A 19,095-nucleotide genomic window follows, 5' to 3' on the forward strand; every position below is an offset into this window, starting at 1 on the left:
GAGGTAGTAAAGGTGGGGGAATTTAAATACCTGGGGTCAATCGCTTAATGCAACAGACACAAGAGGTGTGTTGAAGAGGGTGCAGGCAGGGTGGAGTGGGTGGAGCTGTGTGTCAGAGGTGATTTGTGACTAAAGCAGAGTGACAAGTGAAAGGAAAGGTTTACAAGATGGTAGTGAGACCTGCTGTGATGTATTGTCTGGAGATGGTGACAAAAATACAGGAGGTGGAGCTGGAGGTGTGAGGACTTTGGGAGTGACTGAGATTGTCAGGATTAGAAATTAGTACCAAGGGGGCGGTTTGGAGACAAAGTAAAAAGAGGCAAGGCTGAGACAGATTGGACGTGTGCAGTGGAGGGACGGTGGATATACTGGATAAAGGATGTTGTAGATGGAGCTGCCAGGCAGGAGGGAGAGAGGAAGACCTGCAGAAGAAGAACATACAGAGGGTCGATGTGACAGAGGTGGATGCTATGGAGAGGGTGAAATGGAGGTAGATGATCAGCTGTGCAGACCCCTAAAGGGAGCAGCCGAAAGACAAAAAGCTCTGTTGGGAAAACATGGATTCTTGGATTAATGCGATTACTTTGTGCCTAAACATTGTTACAAACCATCGCCCCAAAGGCAGTGGTCTCTCCCAGCAGAACAGTATGTGCCTGTTTCCTCTGGTTTAAAAATCCCTGGATCCCAGTCTAGTCAGGGATCACAAATCCTCCCAGATCCAAATTGTTCTACTGCACCATCTCATTCATTGTTCTACCTAAGGTTTTTAAAATGGGAGTTTTTTGGGATTGACTTGCTTTTAGAGCCAACATAAAGTGTCCACTAGAAGTATTTGGCACCTCTGTGTTGGCTTTATGTTTGTTTTTTAGCCCCAGAGTTTGCCACATGTGGGCCTACAGTGTCCACAATGCTAGTCTGCAAGTTTGTTAGCTCAAGCATTTTTAACCCACTTAAGATCACGAAGAGAGCACTTGAGCAATCCCAAGCCTGAGATCCTGGATCACAAGGATTGCTTGACCTCCTCTAAATTTGTGGTCATGTTTAATGTGAGCGCTATATATACAAAAGAAAATAAGAAAAAGCATAATAGGTCTCCTTTAAGCGTATCACCAAACACGTTTTCTTGAGAAACCTTACCCACCTTTCCAAATTAACTTTGACTGTTGTGCTGAGTAGTGAAATTCAGATGCGTGTGTGACGCTGTGCGAAAATCACACCTCCCAGAAATACAAAAGGAAGCACAGCGAAGAACAAAACAGTCAGCAAGTGTCTTGATTGTAAAAGACATCTAATTTAACGCCCTGTCACAGAGTGTAGCAACATTTACGGAAGCTATCGCCACTGATAAAGTGCTAGATACTGTAATAGGTGCTGTTCTGGGCAGAGGAAGTGTTTGTGTATAAATCATATTACTTTCATCCAGCTCTACCATGAAGGCCAACTGGACCGGCCGCTTCCCGAGGATGTACGATGCCTCTTCCTCAAAGGCTAGAGAGGAAAACCTGCCTTTTGATTCGACTTCCACCTACCGCAGATATTTGATTAGCGACTGTGCATTGTTGTCAACAGCGAACCTCCACGTGGTTAACAATTTAATCACCCTCATCACCCCTCGGGTCATTAATGCTGTGATGGGCTCGGGAATAGACCGCCACCAGACAATTTTCCCATCTAAGCATCGAGGCATGTAATTACAGGCATTTGAGCAAAAACGTTCTCGGCGCAGCTGTAACCATAATGGAAGTGTAAACAGCGACGTACAGTATAAAAGTTAAGCTCGCTGATGTGAAGAATAACCAAAATTATGTCCAATTAAAATCGAATCCGTGAGTACAGAGGATCGGTGCACCGAGTCTGAACTGTAACACATTAACGGTCTAGAAACAGAGTTGCTTTGTTGTGTTTTCCAAAGATTTGTTATGATTTTTGGCAGAAAGCTTTTGTTTCTAAAGTCCATCTCTTTTGGCATTCAAATGCTTGAAAACACAAGAGGATTATGGGAAGTATTCCAGGTAACATCAGCGGCAGACATCACTAGCGTTACAATAAATGAGTAAAGTGATATCGTCTGTCTCGATCGTTGGGAGTGACGGATTTTTCGCTAGATTTATCGCTGTCCCCCAAAACCAGATGGTCAGCAAGGCAGCAAGGACGGTGTTTACTCTTCAGATATGAGCCAGTTTGTGCAAATGTTGCCGCATGAGCAGTGACAAGTTCTGCTTCTGTGGAAAACATGATTCATCAGAGAGCAGAACTAAAAGGTGGGCTTGAATACACAGAGCAACTTAGAGCGCATATTTTTTATTCAGGTGATCGAAACCTCGCTACTCACCACGCACTGTAAGCATTTTTAATTTGAAAGGGTGAAAGTGTGCCGCCTGCTCCTCCTTGATATCGACTCCATTAAGGAACCGCATTAGTCCAGCCACACTCTCCGGCACTGTCTTGTGAGAATCAATCTTGTCTATAAAAAAACACGTCTTGCAGTTCTTTTTGTTTTTTTTCTTAAGTGAGACATTTGTTGATGGTGCCAAATGACATTTGAAAGATCGCAGCAGGATTCCAGCAAGCAGAAAATATCCATATGCAGTCTCCAACCTGCTCACTGGTGTCTGCTGTTTGTTTAAAATGCAGCCAGCTGTTAGTGTTTTCCTCCTCTGTGATCGGAGATGTGCTTACAGGAGGGAGACAAATGCTGACTTGATGCTTGTTGTTGTCTGCGGACCGTCATCACATTTGCTTTTAAGACGAGAGACACTGTTGATGTCTGGGCTTCATTTTCTTTACCTGCCACAACAAACAGCGTCTGTTTAAAATGTTATTATCACTTGTTGTGCACAGAGGGGCAGGTCAGTGGCTTGAGTTACAGGAAAAGTGTGAATGCTGTGGTGTTGGGGGGATTTTATAAATCTTAATAAGTTTGAACAGAAATTACTTTTGTTGTGTCCCTTTTTTTGTAATAAATAAATATATATTATTTCATTTGAACAAAGTCTTTTTGTCCTTGTAACTGTATTTTGCACTTCCAGAAGATTGGGGCTATAAATCCTGATTGCATTGCAGTGATGATATCTTCTAGAGGCTGAGATGAAAAGAAAGTACAACAAAAGTTTTATATTTTCAGTTTACTGCAGACATATTTATCTTGTTCCAGAGAAGCTCAAAAATGGTTGCAAAGTTAAATAAGGCAGAAATCTGTGTTTTGTTTTTCTTTCTTTTTTCTTTGAAATAAAATGTGTTTGCTGGTGCATACAGTAGTCTGAGTGCTACTAAGTCCAGCTCCAGACCGAGAGCTGTGTGCGCTGCTTTGGCCAGAGACTGGAAAACAAACAACTGGGCTGCTGGGAAGTGGCCAGAAACTCACAGTAATGATGATAAAGCAAAGCACCAGTTCTTTAGAGCTCTGAAGCACATCCACAGTTCTTTGTTTACTTATTTTTGTCTGTATATAATGTAAATTATTTGAAGAAGATTTCTTTGTGCACCTGCAGGGGAATTCCAACAACATAGCCACCGTCGACATTTCAGTTGGATTCGTTGGACTGGAAAGCTACATAGAAGCACCTGCCATCTTCTTAACAGCGCTCAGCACTTATGCAGGCCCGCTGCTCTGGGCGTGTCACCTCGTCTGCTACCTTAGCTCGGAGAGAGACCGGTAAGTTTCAATTTAAAACCCACTATTCACTGGTTTTTGGATTAGCACGGTGATTAGCATCGTTGCCTCGCAGCAAGAAGGTCCTGGAGTGTGGAGTTTGCATGTTCTCCAGGAACTCTGGCTTCACAGTCTAAGGGGATGTGGTTAGTGGGGCTAGATTAACTGGTAATTCAAAATTCTTCATAGTTGTGAATGTCTGTGTGTAAATGGTTGGCTATGTAAACACACAAAAGAGAAAAAAAATTGCAAACTTTTAGTGTGACTGGAGGTATGCAGATTTGGAACGAGCTAGAGAGCACTACAAAAATCAGCATCTCGCTCAGAGCTTAAGACAGCTGCTGCTAAAAAATGTTCGCTCCTAAAACCCCGCATCACTCAGGGTTTTTAAATATTCTCCATAGCTTTCCATTTAAAATACACCCACCAGTGGATTTATACTGTTATTCCCCACGTGTCTCTGTCTGGATGTATTGTTTTAGGATCTCTATACTGTACTTTAGGAGTTTCAAGGTGCTTTTAAAGATTTATGTTAGTATTAGGATACAGAATTAAAAATGATATTTATCGTGATGTCTCGACCCCTGTTTACAAGCTCAGGATGGCTTTTGGGGATTTTACAAATCACTGCTTTATGCGTAATTATGATTGTAACTGCATTTTAATTGATTTGTGTATAAAATGAAAGTGAAGTGAACTGCAGGAACCTTCCTGGTGTGAGCCGTTTGTCCCAAGCTTAGAAAACAAGTGTTATTTATGTGTCACCAATTTCCAGCAAAAGTCACTAGAGCTGTTTGATATAACGAGATATATCGGATGACGATATGAAAACATCTATCGTTTCATACGCCATCGTTTGTTTCGCGGTGTCGCAAAATAAACAGTTTACAGCAATATTTTTTTCATCATTTTGATGGTCACTGTAGAATTTCTTAAAGTTCTCTCTTTGTCTTATATTTAATATAACCACACTACGGACGGACAAGCGGTTGTTTTTAAGCGTTGTCCGTAGCAACAACGACGGTAAAACCATCGCGTGGCTCCGCTGTCCGGTTGTTTATTTTCCACATAAACCTTTCACAATAAAGTTGAAGATCCTATTGAGATTTTTCAAAATAAACTGAATCACGTGAAATAGTATGCAGAGTGTTTATGGACGAGAAGCTAAAAAGAGCCGTCAGGTGCTAAAAAATAAACCTTAGAACAGGCGTTTCCCCGCAGCACGCTGTGTAATAAATACTCGAAGAAAACTGCGGCCGTTTCAACTTATGTAACACTCGACTCCAGCTACACGACGCCCAGCTGAAAACACTTTAACCAAATCGAGTTGCCCGAGATTCACAGAATTTACAGAAAATGTAACATTTTTATGATACATATCGTTGTTGGGACGATAAATGTCTTATATCGGGATATGAGATTTTGGTTATATCGCACAGCCCTAACAGTCACAGTAAAGACCATAAATATTAGAGTGAAAACCCCAACAGTCCCCCTGTAAGCAGTCACTTGGCAACAGTGGGAAAGAAAAACTCCCTTTAAACAGGAAGAAACCTCCAGCATAACCAGCCTCCCCCCTTCTTGGCTTCAAGGATTGCTCGATATTGTATGTGCTCCTGGTGGCATGACCGTAACCTGAATAGCTAAAAGAAAAGGATAAATGGTTGAAGCATCCAGCGTCTGTGACGAGGTGGTAGTCGTTTCGATTCCATAATCCAAAGTCATGCACAGCAATTCTATACGCAAGTCCTACATGATCGAAGTTTCCACTGTCAGTTGGGTTGCATAAAAACATTGTTTTAATCACTTTTTATATAACCGAACGTTTGAAACGACGCCCAGTTTGTAATCCATTCATGAGAAAACATTTGGAACATGGTGGGTGTCACTGATGGAGAAGCACTTGTGCTCCTCGAATCGTGGTATGTCAGCCAAAGCGCTGGGCGCCGCTGCTCTGCGTTATAACCAAATTCAAACACGCTCCTCTCTCTCACTGTCTTTTGTGCCCTCTGTGCCAGCACCGCCACACACCAGCATCGCTATTACAGTTACTTTTGACTGTTGTTTGTTTGTTTCATACTTTTTCAGCCTGTGGGTGGGACAGTGCTGGCGCGCAGAAATGCTATGTTAATTAGTTTACTCGTGGCAACGAGGAGCGTTCCTTGGAGGGTATCAAAGATGCATGTAAACAGCTTAACCTGCGGAAGACCTCCACTGGAGAGGGGCCAGTAGCTGGGCTGCTGTATGTGTGTGAAAGCAGCCAATAACTACCGCTTCCTCTCAGCATGAGGCCTCTGCACAGCGCTGAGTGATGAGGTCTGTGGCTGGGCAGCAGCTGCCCTGCTGATAGAGCCAAAACTAAAATGCTATTTTAATGCAGACAAAAGATACTGTTTGTGTAAAAGGAGTCGTTTTAGCCTGCCTCCTATGTTTTAATGCCAGCAACTAAAAAGCGGAGATATATATGCAAGTCTGCTGCCTTGAGATATAAAGAAATCTTACTTTATGTAATAAAACGTGTGAATTTTGTTGGCATAAAGAATGCATAGAAATTAGACTGTAGAGGGTGAAAATACCCATACATGATTTATATTCTTAATAATCCTTGATCCCACATTTGAATAAGCTGTGTTTAACATTTCAGTAGTTGAGACGGTCTTTGATTAAAAAGTTCCATCCTTCTGAATTGTTTTTTTTTTCTTTTTGCTGCTTTCAGCGGGGTATAAGAATGAAAAATGTGATCCAGTAGTCCAGCACTGTGGTCGGTTTTGTCTCGACTTTTCGTTTAGTACTGATGTGTCATCAAAAAAGCCACGTAGTGTCCGTCACAGTATTTTTGGAGAACATCTGGTCATACGTCCACGGGAATCTCACCCTAAGTGCTCTAAATAGGTCGGAAATATCAACATAAACTGATTTTATCCTGCAGTCGAGTATCACACAAACACACGCACAGCAGCAAAGGAAAATTACTTTACGTGATCCAATAAAAGCATGATACCTGAGATGTCTAGTTGTAATTATTGCATTTACAGTAAGTTGAAAATAGCTCCTGAAAACGTTGCTTCTGAGAAAGCCCGTTCAAACGCAGCACCTGCATTGATCGGTTGTAAACTTGAACCTAAACTGGAGCAATGAAAGCAGGTGGTAAATTCCATTTAGATCGACGGTGTAATTGCAGCCAGTTATGGGATTTGGTGCCTGGCGGCCTCGCCATGTTCACTGTGGTTTTATCCTCTGAATAGCCAAGTGGACAACCCATCAATTTCCTATGTAGGCTGTAATGAACGCTGCAGCCTCTGGAGGGGGTAACACCGCCCAGCTGATGGTAAACATCACACACTGCATTCCAGTGCAAAAAACTTTCCTGCTTGTCATCACTCATCCACAAAAGACTTACCTCTAATAGGTGCTCAGAGGTACTCTGACTAATGGCGCTAAAATAATCTCAGTTAGTTTAAAATTCACTCTGCAGCATCAGCAGCTTGACCACGAGGCTTGTACTGGAAGTCCTCAGGATCTGCTGAGTAATGACATCAAACTAAATCATTATTTACACACAGTGTGTTTTTCGTTGTCTTAATCCACTGTAGGTTTTGTAATCTGTGAGTTTTCATTCATTCAGCATAAGGCACATTCACGCCGATTTATTTCTAAGACACTTTGCAAGAGTGACAAGTGTCAGTCTTCTCAGCATCTGCATGCTCGTGAGCTTTAAGGTGAAATGATTTACTGAAATAGATTGTAGTTAAAAACAAGACAAACTGTAAAGTAAAGTGTTAGGAAGGTGTCTTTTGAAGGTTAGGTCTGATATTAGGGGTAAAGTTAGAATTAGGTTAGAGTTTAACACACGGAGCCAAACAGACATGCTTGTAAATATATTTGTGGCCCTTTCCTTGCACACAGAGTGGAGCAGGCTACGGTCACAGCTTTGCTCAGAGAGCAGCTTTTAGCCAAAACATGAGAACCACTTACCCAAAAATCCTCAAACTTGGCACTGATTTACTCTGGTCCTCAGCAGCACACCCACCAAGAGTGAAGCAGATGAACATGTTAACTTGGGTAACAGTTAGTTAGTTTCTCACAGCATTAGTACAATGAGCCTTAGTTACACCCTTAGTGATTTTGTGAACTGTCAGTTTTTATAGGTATTGTTCACAGACTGTCTGTGCGTTCTCGTGACCCGCCTTAGAGGTCGCCTATGAGGCAGCACACAGAAATAGACCCCAAGCTGTTTTGATATGAGCAACTCTGTGGAAGTAGGCGTAACAGCAAACACAAACAGAGCATGGTGGCGTTCAGTTTTCTATTTCCCCCATTTTTTTATGCAGCTTTATATTTCTACTTCCTTACTGTGACATGACATGCACCAATTTCATTTCTCTCTATCTGAGAGACTTTGTCAGTCATAGTTTTAAAAACGAGTCCATTAGGGCAGCAAAAGCAACCAGACATATTTAAATATGTCATCTCAACCTCTTACTGTGATGTTAAAAAGCAGGAATATGTTCATATTATTATCTATAGTGCCTGGAAATATCCATTAGAGCTTCCAGGGGTAGTTTTTAGTTCAGCGTTAACAGGCTGTGCGTACTGTAGTCTATCTAGCATGCCAGCAGTTTGGATTGAATGACAATAATGAGTGTTTTCAAGTGTCGTGATAGTTGTTTTCACTTCCAAAGAAGTGGTTTGTGTCACTTTGGAGATGTTTGAAATGTGTCTGTACACACAGGGTTTCACCAGTCATCAGTCCATCACAAGCTTTGTGTGTAAAGCTTTTATCAGGCTGGTGTAGCTAAAAGCATAAGAAGCAAGAGCACATGGCTAATTAGCATATCATGCATAACGCAGGCTACTGAAGCTACAGTCACTCGGGCTATATTGATACACATGCTGTTTACACCAACGCTAAATGTAATGCAAGCAAACACTCAGGTAAACTGTGCGTGTATTCCCACTACAATGCTTGGCTAACATGCCTGTAGCTTCTTTGCAGTTCACTACAGCGATGAAGTTTTCTGCACCTTGTTTTTATGCAATAATTACATGACACCAAGGATATTTTAATCTCCGAGTGTTTCCAATTAAAAGTAATCAACTCAAGTCAAGAGGAGGTCACAGCAGCAACACTTTGCAGCAGTAAAGTGTGATAGTTAATATGTCTAAATTCAGGTACTTCCATCGTTACAGTGTCATCAAATACTCAACGATCATGGGAAAAAGAAATGTCCCGTGCAGACGTGTGAAAACTAACTACACCCCACGATTCAGTAGCTTGTAGAACCACCTTTCGCAGCAGTAACTTAAAGTAATTGTTTCCTGTATGACTTTATCAGCCTCTGACATCACTGTGGAGGGATTTTGTGCCGCTCTTCTTTACAGCCACACATTTATACACAGCTCTCTTAAGTTCTCACCACAGCGTTTCATCAGGTCGATGTCCGAACTTTGACTGGACCTTTGCAGCTCCTTGATTCTTTTCTTGTTCAGCCATTCTGGTGTAGATTTGCTGCTGTGCTTGGAGTCATTGTCCTGTTGCATGACCCACTGTGGGCCAAGCTTTAGCTGTCAGACAGATGGCCTCGCATTTGACTCTAGAATACAGTGGAACCCCGGCTGACGAAGACCCCATTTAACGAAAAATTCAAGTTACAAAGGCACTTAACGGCAATATTTCTTCCCCGTGGTACGACAAAATGCCCGTGTAACGAAATAGATAAAATAGAAAATTTAAAAAAATGTAATTAAATTACATGCGTACGTATGTATGCGTGCATACGTATGCTTTCTTCAACCTCCGCCACATCCTCCTCCACCAAGAACTTTGTCTTCAGAATCTACAAAACAAAGACTGAGTTTCTGAAAATGTTAGCTTCCACTAAGTAACATGATGTGACTTTTGGAGATTTTAATAATGTTTATTCAAATGATTTCTGCCTCTACAACTGAGGAAAGCGCAGTAACAATGATACACGCAAGCCTTTTATTTTCTCTGTTACTTGATTATCAGTATTGGTCAGTCTTTGATCCACTCGTGTGTTTCTATCTATCCATCTGCTAACCGGTCTACCTAGCATGTCACCTACTCCTTTGGTTTGCCTTCCTGTCTTGTGAAAAGACTTAAAGTTCCTCCCCCTCAGCTGGGACTCTGCCTGCTGTAATGAAGAAGATCCCTTAGCAAACCGGCACATGTGTTTCAGTGTATTACAGACCGAGTCTTTTGTATATCTGTGCGTGTTTGGCTTTACATCATCATCGTCTCCTAATCTCCTCGCGCCATCCCATCTTGCAGGTTTTAGAGTCATTAACTTCTTTATCAGAATTTTCCAGCAATCCGCATTATTGTGCCAAGATAATTGGATCAGAGTCTTCTCCTGGGTACACGTGTAAAGGAAAAAATGCGAAATTGTGGCCTCTGCTATGAATCACCGAGCAATCTGCATTTTTAGCGAGTCAACTTCATCACGACAAACGTGAAGCAGCTTCGGATGACCTTGGCTTACATCAAAACTTTTCTACACAGGAAGTTTTGACTATTATCCACAGTACAGTCGCCTGCTTTGCTCTCTGCAGTGCATCTTCCTCTCTGATGAATCCTTTTCCTCTCCACAGGAGCCCGGTTGCAGTCGGCCATGGTTGCTACTGTTTGGCCATGCTGAGGTCTGTGCCAGCCGCAGCCTACATAGTGCTGGTAACTGTTCTGCGCTATCATCTCTTCATATGGAGTGTCTTTTCACCCAAATTACTGTACGAATCCATGCATCTCCTGCTGACTGCAGGAGTCTGTCTCTTCTTCATCACCATGGAACAAAGCCCCAACTCAAGTAAGTCTTAGGGAGCCAAAGACTGAAAATCCCCCCCTAAAGGATCAGACTTGGTCTTATACTGTGTGGGACTTTCAGCCTGATCCACGCTACAGTGTACTCACCTTCACTCTCTAAGTTAATTCTGTTCACATTATGTGAATAGATGTTTGTGAACTCTGTTGCAAAAAATACTTCGGGGATGCACTTTTAATGTATTTTTGAGAAGCATATTTAAATATTTAATTCTTTTCCAAAAAGAGAAGTGTTGAAGAGGATGAATAAAAATGAGATGATGTAAAGATTTTAGAGGGTTTTTTTTTTACATACCTCAGGGATGAGTGTACAGTGAGCAGCAACGGGCGCTTTGACTCCATGATTAATTGAATGACTTTGATGTTACACTGGAGAGCTTGATGTGAATGTGCTGTGAGCGTTTGATAATACTTGTTTTAGTCTCGACTTGCACCCTCATAGTTGTTTTCACTTATTCATGCTGAGCTTTATAGTGGTGAAAATGTACAGAGTAATGCTGAGAAATATGCGATGTCAATAAAGTGAAAAGATCTTACTTAACGGTAGTTTGAGCACACGTGCAAATACTAATGATTATGACTCAGTTCCATTTAGTTGCTTCAGTTTCAGTCCCAGGACCTGATTATTCTTTCAGAAAATCTTGTGAGTGCGATAACTTGAGAACAAAGCAACGTAGATTTTGATTTGATACTATAGGCGTGTTTTCTAGGAGGCTGGCAGTTGTCCGAATTGTTCGCCTCTATGGTAGAGATCAAATACTGGAAATACCTCCTTAGATATTTTGCCATCTGTGTTCTTACCACGTTGTTTCATGCAGGCTATATGAATGTGAATAACCAACCTTTTTACTAGATGGAGTTTAAAACTATATACCACAACAATAAAATGATTAGATTAATAATAAAACTTCTTCCCGCTGAAGAATCAATTTGCTTTTCCTTTATTAAGTCTTTGATCATCTCTTAAGTAAAACTAAATAAGATCGACTTTATTTATTCCAAAAGTTAGAAATTTACTGTGAAAAACATGAAAACCAACCTAGCTGTTTTTTATATTGGTAACTCAATTTTTTGTATATAGCGCCAGACAGACAGAAGATTTCTAAAAAGTCACTAAAAGTCTAAAAAGTACTTCATGCAAAGCAACAAGAAGAGTTTTAATAAAGTAGCATAACCTTCATATTTGGCCTGTAAACAGTCAGGTAATAATAAAGGTAGCACTGAAGCGCTTTTCCTTGGCATTAAACCAGCTCAGCTATGTCTGCCAAACACTGTTTTGTGTTTTGACAATATTTGACAATTCGACCACAACCTCAGTTGCCTTTTGTCACAGCACGATGAGCTCAGGTGTAAATGATAAAAAAAATAATAATAATAATTTCAGCTGCATCGCATGCGGCTGCTTCAGCATCGAGCTTCCTGTTTCTCATGCTGGCTGCTGCGTCTTACGGGAGTCACTTAAGAAGAACAGAACCATTGCTGGTATTTTTAGTACTACGTGTGCTTTCTCCGTGTTCATGTCAAAACACATGCTGTGAGAAAGTGTGTGTGTTGTCTCGGTTTAAAAGGTCCAACAGCATTAGCAGAAGTTTGAGGGGGACGTCAATCAAGTGGAGCTCCTTTGTGCCCACTCGGTCTTGAGAAAAGAGTCTAATCAGGCAAGCGTGAGTGAAAACACCTGTGTGGGTGTAACATGGGGGTGCATAGTGGGAGTTTTCGAGCACATCGCACAATATTTCCAGTACGCTGCACTAAACCGTTAGCTAAACTGTGTTCTTTTCTTTCTATGACTTTTTTTGTAACTGTAACCATCCAGTGTCTGGTGAGATTTTGAAAGATGTGGACACAAAAAAAGTTCAGACTTTGGTGGGGGTTTTTTTTTTTTTTTTTTTTTTTTTGCCTGTCCCATTTGGTTCTTTAGCCGTCAGAATTGTTGTCTGAAGACCAACAAGGATACCCAATGGATTTATTTTGCCAAATGGATCATCATGGCATTGCCGTATTGGTCCATTTGATCGACCTTTGTTTTTATTATTTATTTTATTTTATTTTCAGTTGTTACAGACGGGACAGACATGAGTGAGGGATAGGAAAGGGAGAAAGAAAGAGGAAGGAAAAGAAAAACAGAAGGGGAGAGGGACAGTGAGAAAGGGCACTTAAAAAGAGAAAGAAGAGAAAAAAAATCTCCTGGATCACCTGTTGAGAGAGTAAGAATAGAAAACAAGCAAAAAAAAAAACAAAGCAACATACTAAACACAACACCATCGCATTAATCTAGCTAAGTGTAAACAGCAGTAAATACTAAATATTCAATGTTGTTGTGCAGCACGCAGGACAGACAGCGCACAATGTGCTTTGAAGTAGCAGCCAAGAAAGGTGTAATTTAAGTCTACGAACAGTAAACACCCGTGTGCACACCTGTGTGGATCAGCGCGCTTGTATTCAAATGGTTTCCACATGTAATGGTCTGCAAGAGGATGTAGAGAGCCATAGCCCCGTCCCCCAGGGCATGAAGCAGGCATGGAGGAGATCCAGGCCCCAGACATCCAGAGGCCCCAGAGTGCGAGAGCCCAAGGAGGACCACCGGAGGGGCATCCGTGCCACCCTCATGGGAAAGGCTGAGGATCCCCAGACGAGGCGTCACCCAGTAGCCACCGAGCAGAAGCTAGAGGGGGCTGCACCGGCGTGCCCAGCCAGCTGTGCCAGAGTGAACCGAGCCGCAGGCCCAGAGGCCGGAGGCCCGAGGGCCCCCCGCGCCCCAGAAGAGGCCTGACCGAGCAACAGGCGCCAGGCCCTGCCAAGTAGCCACCGGGAGTGAGCTGGTACATACCTGAGCGCCCAGCCCCGGACACCAAGAACCACCAATGCACCGACCCCTGAGGGCATCAGTCACCGGCAGGGGGTGTGGTGAGGGGAGATAGGCCTCCACACTTTGGAGGGCCTGGGAGTTCCCAGAGAGGTGGAGTCTAAGACCCGACCTGACATATAGACACAGACAAACAGGCACACACAGACACAAACATGCATTCCCACCCTCATGCACACATATACAAACACTCAGCACTCACCCAACGTAAGGATTGACATAAATGGACATGTACTCACAATCACACTCCCCAAACATACTCTATACCCCGGGTCCAGGTACCCTCGCCCCCAGAGGGGGAAACAGCACCCAGACCCAAGAGATGTTACCCTTCCCCCCGAGGTGGAGGCAAGCAGACCGTCCCAGGCTCCGCAGCAGCAGGGAGGCCAGACTTTGGTGTTCGATATGTTCAGATGAAATGAGCAGTTGTCTGTGGGTCTTTTTGTGTCTTTGCTGCATTAGCCTCCTTTACGAACTCGTATCCCAGTAAATGACCACATTCATATGAAGTTGAGCTCAGTAAAGTTAGCAAACAGGAAAGAGTTTGATGTTGCGTATAAACCTAAATAACTTTTGTTCAGCTTCAAATCCAAATTTTAGCTTTTGATAAAAGGATGAATAATGCTGTTGTTTTTTTCCATTCAGTCTTTTTTGTTTCACTGAAGCTTTAGATGTTCTTACTGCACAGAGGCAGCATTTGTTTGAGCTCATTGCTGTTTGTCTTTTGATTTCTACTTGCAAAATTGCGAAATTGCAGCTGGTGAAAATCCAAAACTGTGTGGCGGTTTATAAACACTGCAGAACAAGTTCCAGAATGACTGAGCTAATAATTCCTCTTCTTTTCAGTAGGGCTTTATTTCACATGATGAATTGTTCTCGTTTGGATTTCGATGCACGACTCGTAAAATTTTGTGTCTGCCAGAGGGCCGCGGACATAAACTTTGTTTAACGTCCACTCAATCTGTTTCTTCAGTATAACTGAGAATCCCACCAAAGTAAAACTGGCATGTAAGCTGGCTTCGATCCAAAGCAATAAGAGTATGGAGCCAAGAGAGCAAACAATGTGTCCCTGTCCAAGTACTCGATGGAGCTCACTGTGTGCTTGGACTCTTGTTTTGAAAGTAAAGTCTGAGTTGCAGTGAAGACTGGAGCACTCATCAAACCTGTTGGCTTCAATTTTGTATAATTTGTTAAAAGAAAATATCCCCGCCTCCAACACAAAAAGCTAGACTTTTTATCCAGCGGGATGTGGTGTAATGTAGAAAGTAAGACATCATTCCAGCAGTTATTTTGTTGACTCATGGGCTTTTGACTTCGACGAACAGAAGCGACTGCTTCAAAGCTTCTTGTTGATCATAACCTGGCAGTTCTAACCAGGAAAAAAAATCAAGTTGAAAGACTCGGTATGCATCTTTTCACCTCCAGACACCAAAGTGAATCTCATGTTCCCGCCCCAACACTTGTCACTCACCTTGATGAGCTGTCTGCATTGAAACAGCGTCTCACCCGGGGCGAAGATCACTGACTCCCTCCCCCCGAGGCGTCAGAGAAGCAGGTGCCAAACTGGGAAAAGTGGGGGAAGAGGAGGCAACGCTGGTGTTCCACGTTTTCCTGAATAGATTTTTGTTTCATGCGAGGCGAGCTCGTCACTCTTTACTTTGCCGCTGTTGTTGTGACTCACCTTGACAGGGACCTCACTGCTTACTACATCGGCACAGAATGGAATTTAAATGCCCCGAGCATCATTGGAAAGTCAGACAAACAAGAGGATTTGCATTTGAATGCAGGGGGGGGGTCAGGGGCAGACACACGCTGCATATGGATCACTGCAGGTGAGCTGGTTTGCATTACAGGGAGGACACATTTAGCTTTTTTCTTCTTTCTTTTTTTGGTGGAGCCAGCCTCAAAGCTAAACTGGCAGCATCTTATTGTCAAGTGCCTTTTTCCTCTCCTTAGTTCAACGAGGAATCTCACAAAGATATCAAAGTGTGATGTAAATAGTTGATGAACCAGATAATGATCTACAGGATTATTCTGTCAGCATGCTTCACTTCGCTCGACTTGTCCAATGGTCTCGCGCTGTCTTTACAAGTCGAGCTCTTGATCCGACTAAATCTGGATTCCCATACTGTCTTTTTTTTTTTTTTACCAAGATCTCCTCCTGTGATTGTAAAGTGATTTAGAAAAATTTAGAATGACAAGCAACACATTTTCTCAGATGGTGATCGATTTTCTGTTTTTTGTAAGAATAAAACATTATGAACCGCTCTGTGGGAACTGCAGCGCCGATGATGAATTATGCTTGAAAAGAGTAACATCCGTCTGCATCTCATCGGCCTCGTGAAAAATCTTGTGAAGCCGCGTTATAATCCTGACCAGTTCTGTTGAGTTTGACAAACTCCTGCAGTCTAAAAGCTTGATTTATAGTACTGCGCTGAATCCCTGTGGAGCACGCACCATGGTGGGTGACATCATTGTTTGCAATGATACTTGAGTGCGGATGTCTCTGCGCTGCCCTGTCATCATGAGTAAAAGTGAGCTGATCAGGCTGGAAATGAATGATAGGATAGCTTGTGAATATCCATCAAAACAAAGGTTACTTTATCAAAATGCAGGAAAAAGAGAAGACTTCAGTAACAGCATGGTACTAAAAAAAAAGACAGTATGGCACATGTCCACATTGTAAGAATATCTTAGAAAATAGAATAGAATAGAATTCAACTTTATTGTCATTGCCCATGTCTGGATATAGCCGTTGGTGAAATCACCTGTTGCATCTGTGCTCCACAGCTGGTTACAAGCTAGCGTTATGCCAGCTAATGTTAGACATGCTAAATTATGCTAAAATTCACCTTCCCACTGTTTGATTAGATTTTTACCCTGTATTAGAGTTTATTGTTTGAGTCCAACGATGTTCTTATCCTTTATTTATCCAGCTAAAAGTCTCGCTGAGATTAAATCCTTTTTTCCAAGACCTAGCCGAGATCTAATTTAAATAAAGTTTCATTAAAGCTGGCTAACAGCAGCTAACACAGGCTAACAGCAACAAAAACAGCAGCACTTACCAGCAGAAACGTTTACGATATCCTCAACAACTGACGTCAGTGTCCTTGTCATCAGACAGAAGTGAACTTTACTTTACACTGACACATTGGACTCCTTTCAGAAAGTTTTACAGTTTCCTCCAGAACAAATAGTCACTCGAATTGTCGAATTAGTTGGAACCAGAGGTGATTACACTTGGATAAAAAGGCAGAGTGCTAAGTCATTAGCTAACGCTAGCCACTGTAGTTAGCAAGTGGCATTGAGCGTTTTTACACATGCAAAGTAAGACACACAAATATCGAACATTTAGTGCTAAGAAATAGACAAATAAATATTAAATGACTCACAAAACTCATGCACAAACGTCTTGGATAACCTGTACCACTCACGCCGCATTATCATTTGTAATTCTATAATTCCACACTAGGCTCTAGCTACCTTTGTCAGATCACCCGACAGTCAAAGCTGCTACTACCACTGTCCAGCTGAATTATAAAAATTAAAAAGGTGATCACTTTCAGAGAGTGGACACTATCTATAGAGACCAAGGTAGTAGTTTGTTTTTGTTTTTTAACATGGGACTCTGGGGATTGATTTACTGTGTCTCAAATGGCCACTAAAGGAACTGCAGTTTTTCGCACTTAAGCTTTAGCTTCATTTTTAACCTTCTTAAGTTGCTGCTTGAAAAATATCCGCTATAGCATTAATGCTTTCAGGGAGGTACAAACAATTAGAAACTCCTACATTTTTCTTTATAAAGGCACTGGTACAGAGCAAACTATTAGAAGTTGTGGCAGCTTTATTTGATTACTTTTGTTAGAAAGTGCATGCCAGATCATCTCTATAGAACACAGTACACTATAAATCAGGTTCCAGGGTTGGTTTTATGATTAGAGCTTTTGTTTAATTTATGGGGTTATTTTGTTGTCTATAGGTGGGTATTTTTTTTCCTTGTTTCTGTTAATACTGTCTGTTAAATGTCCAATAAGACCAAGACTTGGATCAAACATTTAAAGAAAGCAATAAGCTGTTGTCAGGTGAAGCAAAGGGGTTTTATTGATCAGTCGTCACTTCAAAACGGAGGAGACGATGTTTGAAGACCAGAATTGTTGTCTGCTTCATTGTAGCTGAAATGCTCGGCTCACAGTAAAGAGCCGAGTTGGTTTGTTAAGTTATTTAATCTTTTTGAAAACTTCACGATTCATCTATAAAACGATCAGAAGCCTCGGAACAGCTTCTCACCAGCGTGATGAGGCAACACTGTGACAGTTTAAACTCATTCCTCTGTAGCCAAGTATCCAGCAGACCATGAAATAGATCCGAATAATTGTTTTGTTCACATGGTCGAAAGCTTTTAGGCATGTGTTGTACATCACATCATAACCTGACTGTGTGGGGGGTTATTTTTGCACATCTGTGTTGAGATGACTCTTGTATTTCTGTGTGACCTGCACTCCACATTCCACAGTGATGTCAGTCTGTTTTTAAACCTTTTTGTTTTCTCCTGCTCATAACTTGGCGACAGCCCTCATGTTTGTTTTGTTGTATTTTGTTTTTTCCTAATCTAGCCTGTGGTAAACTATGCAATTCATACTGTTTCTGTATTCAAACACTTCCCTGCTCTGTCTGTATGTGATGAATTAGGTGTTTAATCAGATTAAATCTGCCTTTATGTTGAAAATCCCTCTTTTATATCTGTAGTTTTCTGAGTTAGTGTTTGGGGTTTGTTTATTAATGTGAAAAGTGACAGACCTACAAGAATCATCTGTTTATGTTCTCCATATTAAAATAAAAGACTTCCTCTGCAGGATATGTGTGATTCCTACAAGCTGTTACATTAAGTGTTTTGATAAGGATGTGCACACGTTCCTCCTGTGATATTAGTGATTAGCTGCCCATTAAATTGTCTTTCAGCTTCTTGCATCCTGGGTGGAAGCCATCTGTCTTGATTCCTCCTGCTCTGGAGGATGGATGACATATGATGCACTTTTCACTAGAGTCTCAAAGTTTCCTACTGATTTAGTAAAATTGGACATAAAACCATCTGTGGAAGTGCACCTAGCGTATCTTAACATACAGTATAGAAGTAGGAGGATGATAATTTAGTAATCATCCCTCTATCTGCTATCCACCCACTAAATAATTATTTTATGCCTTCAGGAGCTGGACTTCAATGCCACCATTAAAGGAGCCACACATTCCACGCTCTGCTCGCTTCTGAGTAGGAGTCTCTCTTAAAACCTCCAAAGTGATGATGCACCCAAGATGTGTTATAGCCCTCATGCCACAAATGTAAGGCACACAAAGCTGAATTCAGTGAGCTTTTAATTGAAAATATTGACTTGAAACTAGAAACCAGCTGTAAATAACAGATACACACGTGAAAGCATCGATATGGTTGGTTTGTGCAGTTTTAGTCCATACGTAAGTACACATATCTAATATTTCCTTCTTTTGCTTGTTTTCATGATGCACGGTGCTCTATGTAGGCTGTTAGGAGTTTCCTCTTGGCTGAATTCAAGCAATTCAAGTTGAATCCAATCACCTTTTTTCTACAGCTTTTGAGTAATCGTGCCTTCTAGCTTGCTCTGAGGGATTGAGGTGTTCCCAGGCCTTAGGGCCCACTTTTCGATTCCCGGGTTCACGAGAGCTTCTGATCAGATGAGCAGACTCCCGTCCAATTGGCAAAGGTGC

General features: G+C 41.8%; 1 protein-coding gene across 1 annotated transcript in view; it reads left to right on the top strand.

Annotated features, from left to right (window-relative positions):
* pigg (phosphatidylinositol glycan anchor biosynthesis class G (EMM blood group)) overlaps positions 1-18,208 on the top strand; it is an 85,961-nt gene extending 67,753 nt beyond the window's left edge. The window contains exons 12-13 of the mRNA XM_084940396.1: positions 3,492-3,655; positions 10,265-18,208. Of these exons, the coding sequence (XP_084796522.1) occupies positions 3,492-3,655; positions 10,265-10,487 (387 nt within the window). The 3' untranslated portion in view covers positions 10,488-18,208. The remainder of the gene's footprint in view (positions 1-3,491; positions 3,656-10,264) is intronic.
* The last annotated feature ends 887 nt before the right edge of the window (positions 18,209-19,095 follow it).

This window comes from Perissodus microlepis, chromosome 2, assembly GCF_051167445.1.
Source record: "Perissodus microlepis isolate ML-2025 ecotype Zambia chromosome 2, ASM5116744v1, whole genome shotgun sequence".
In the NCBI taxonomy this organism is placed as follows: Eukaryota; Metazoa; Chordata; class Actinopteri; order Cichliformes; family Cichlidae; genus Perissodus; species Perissodus microlepis.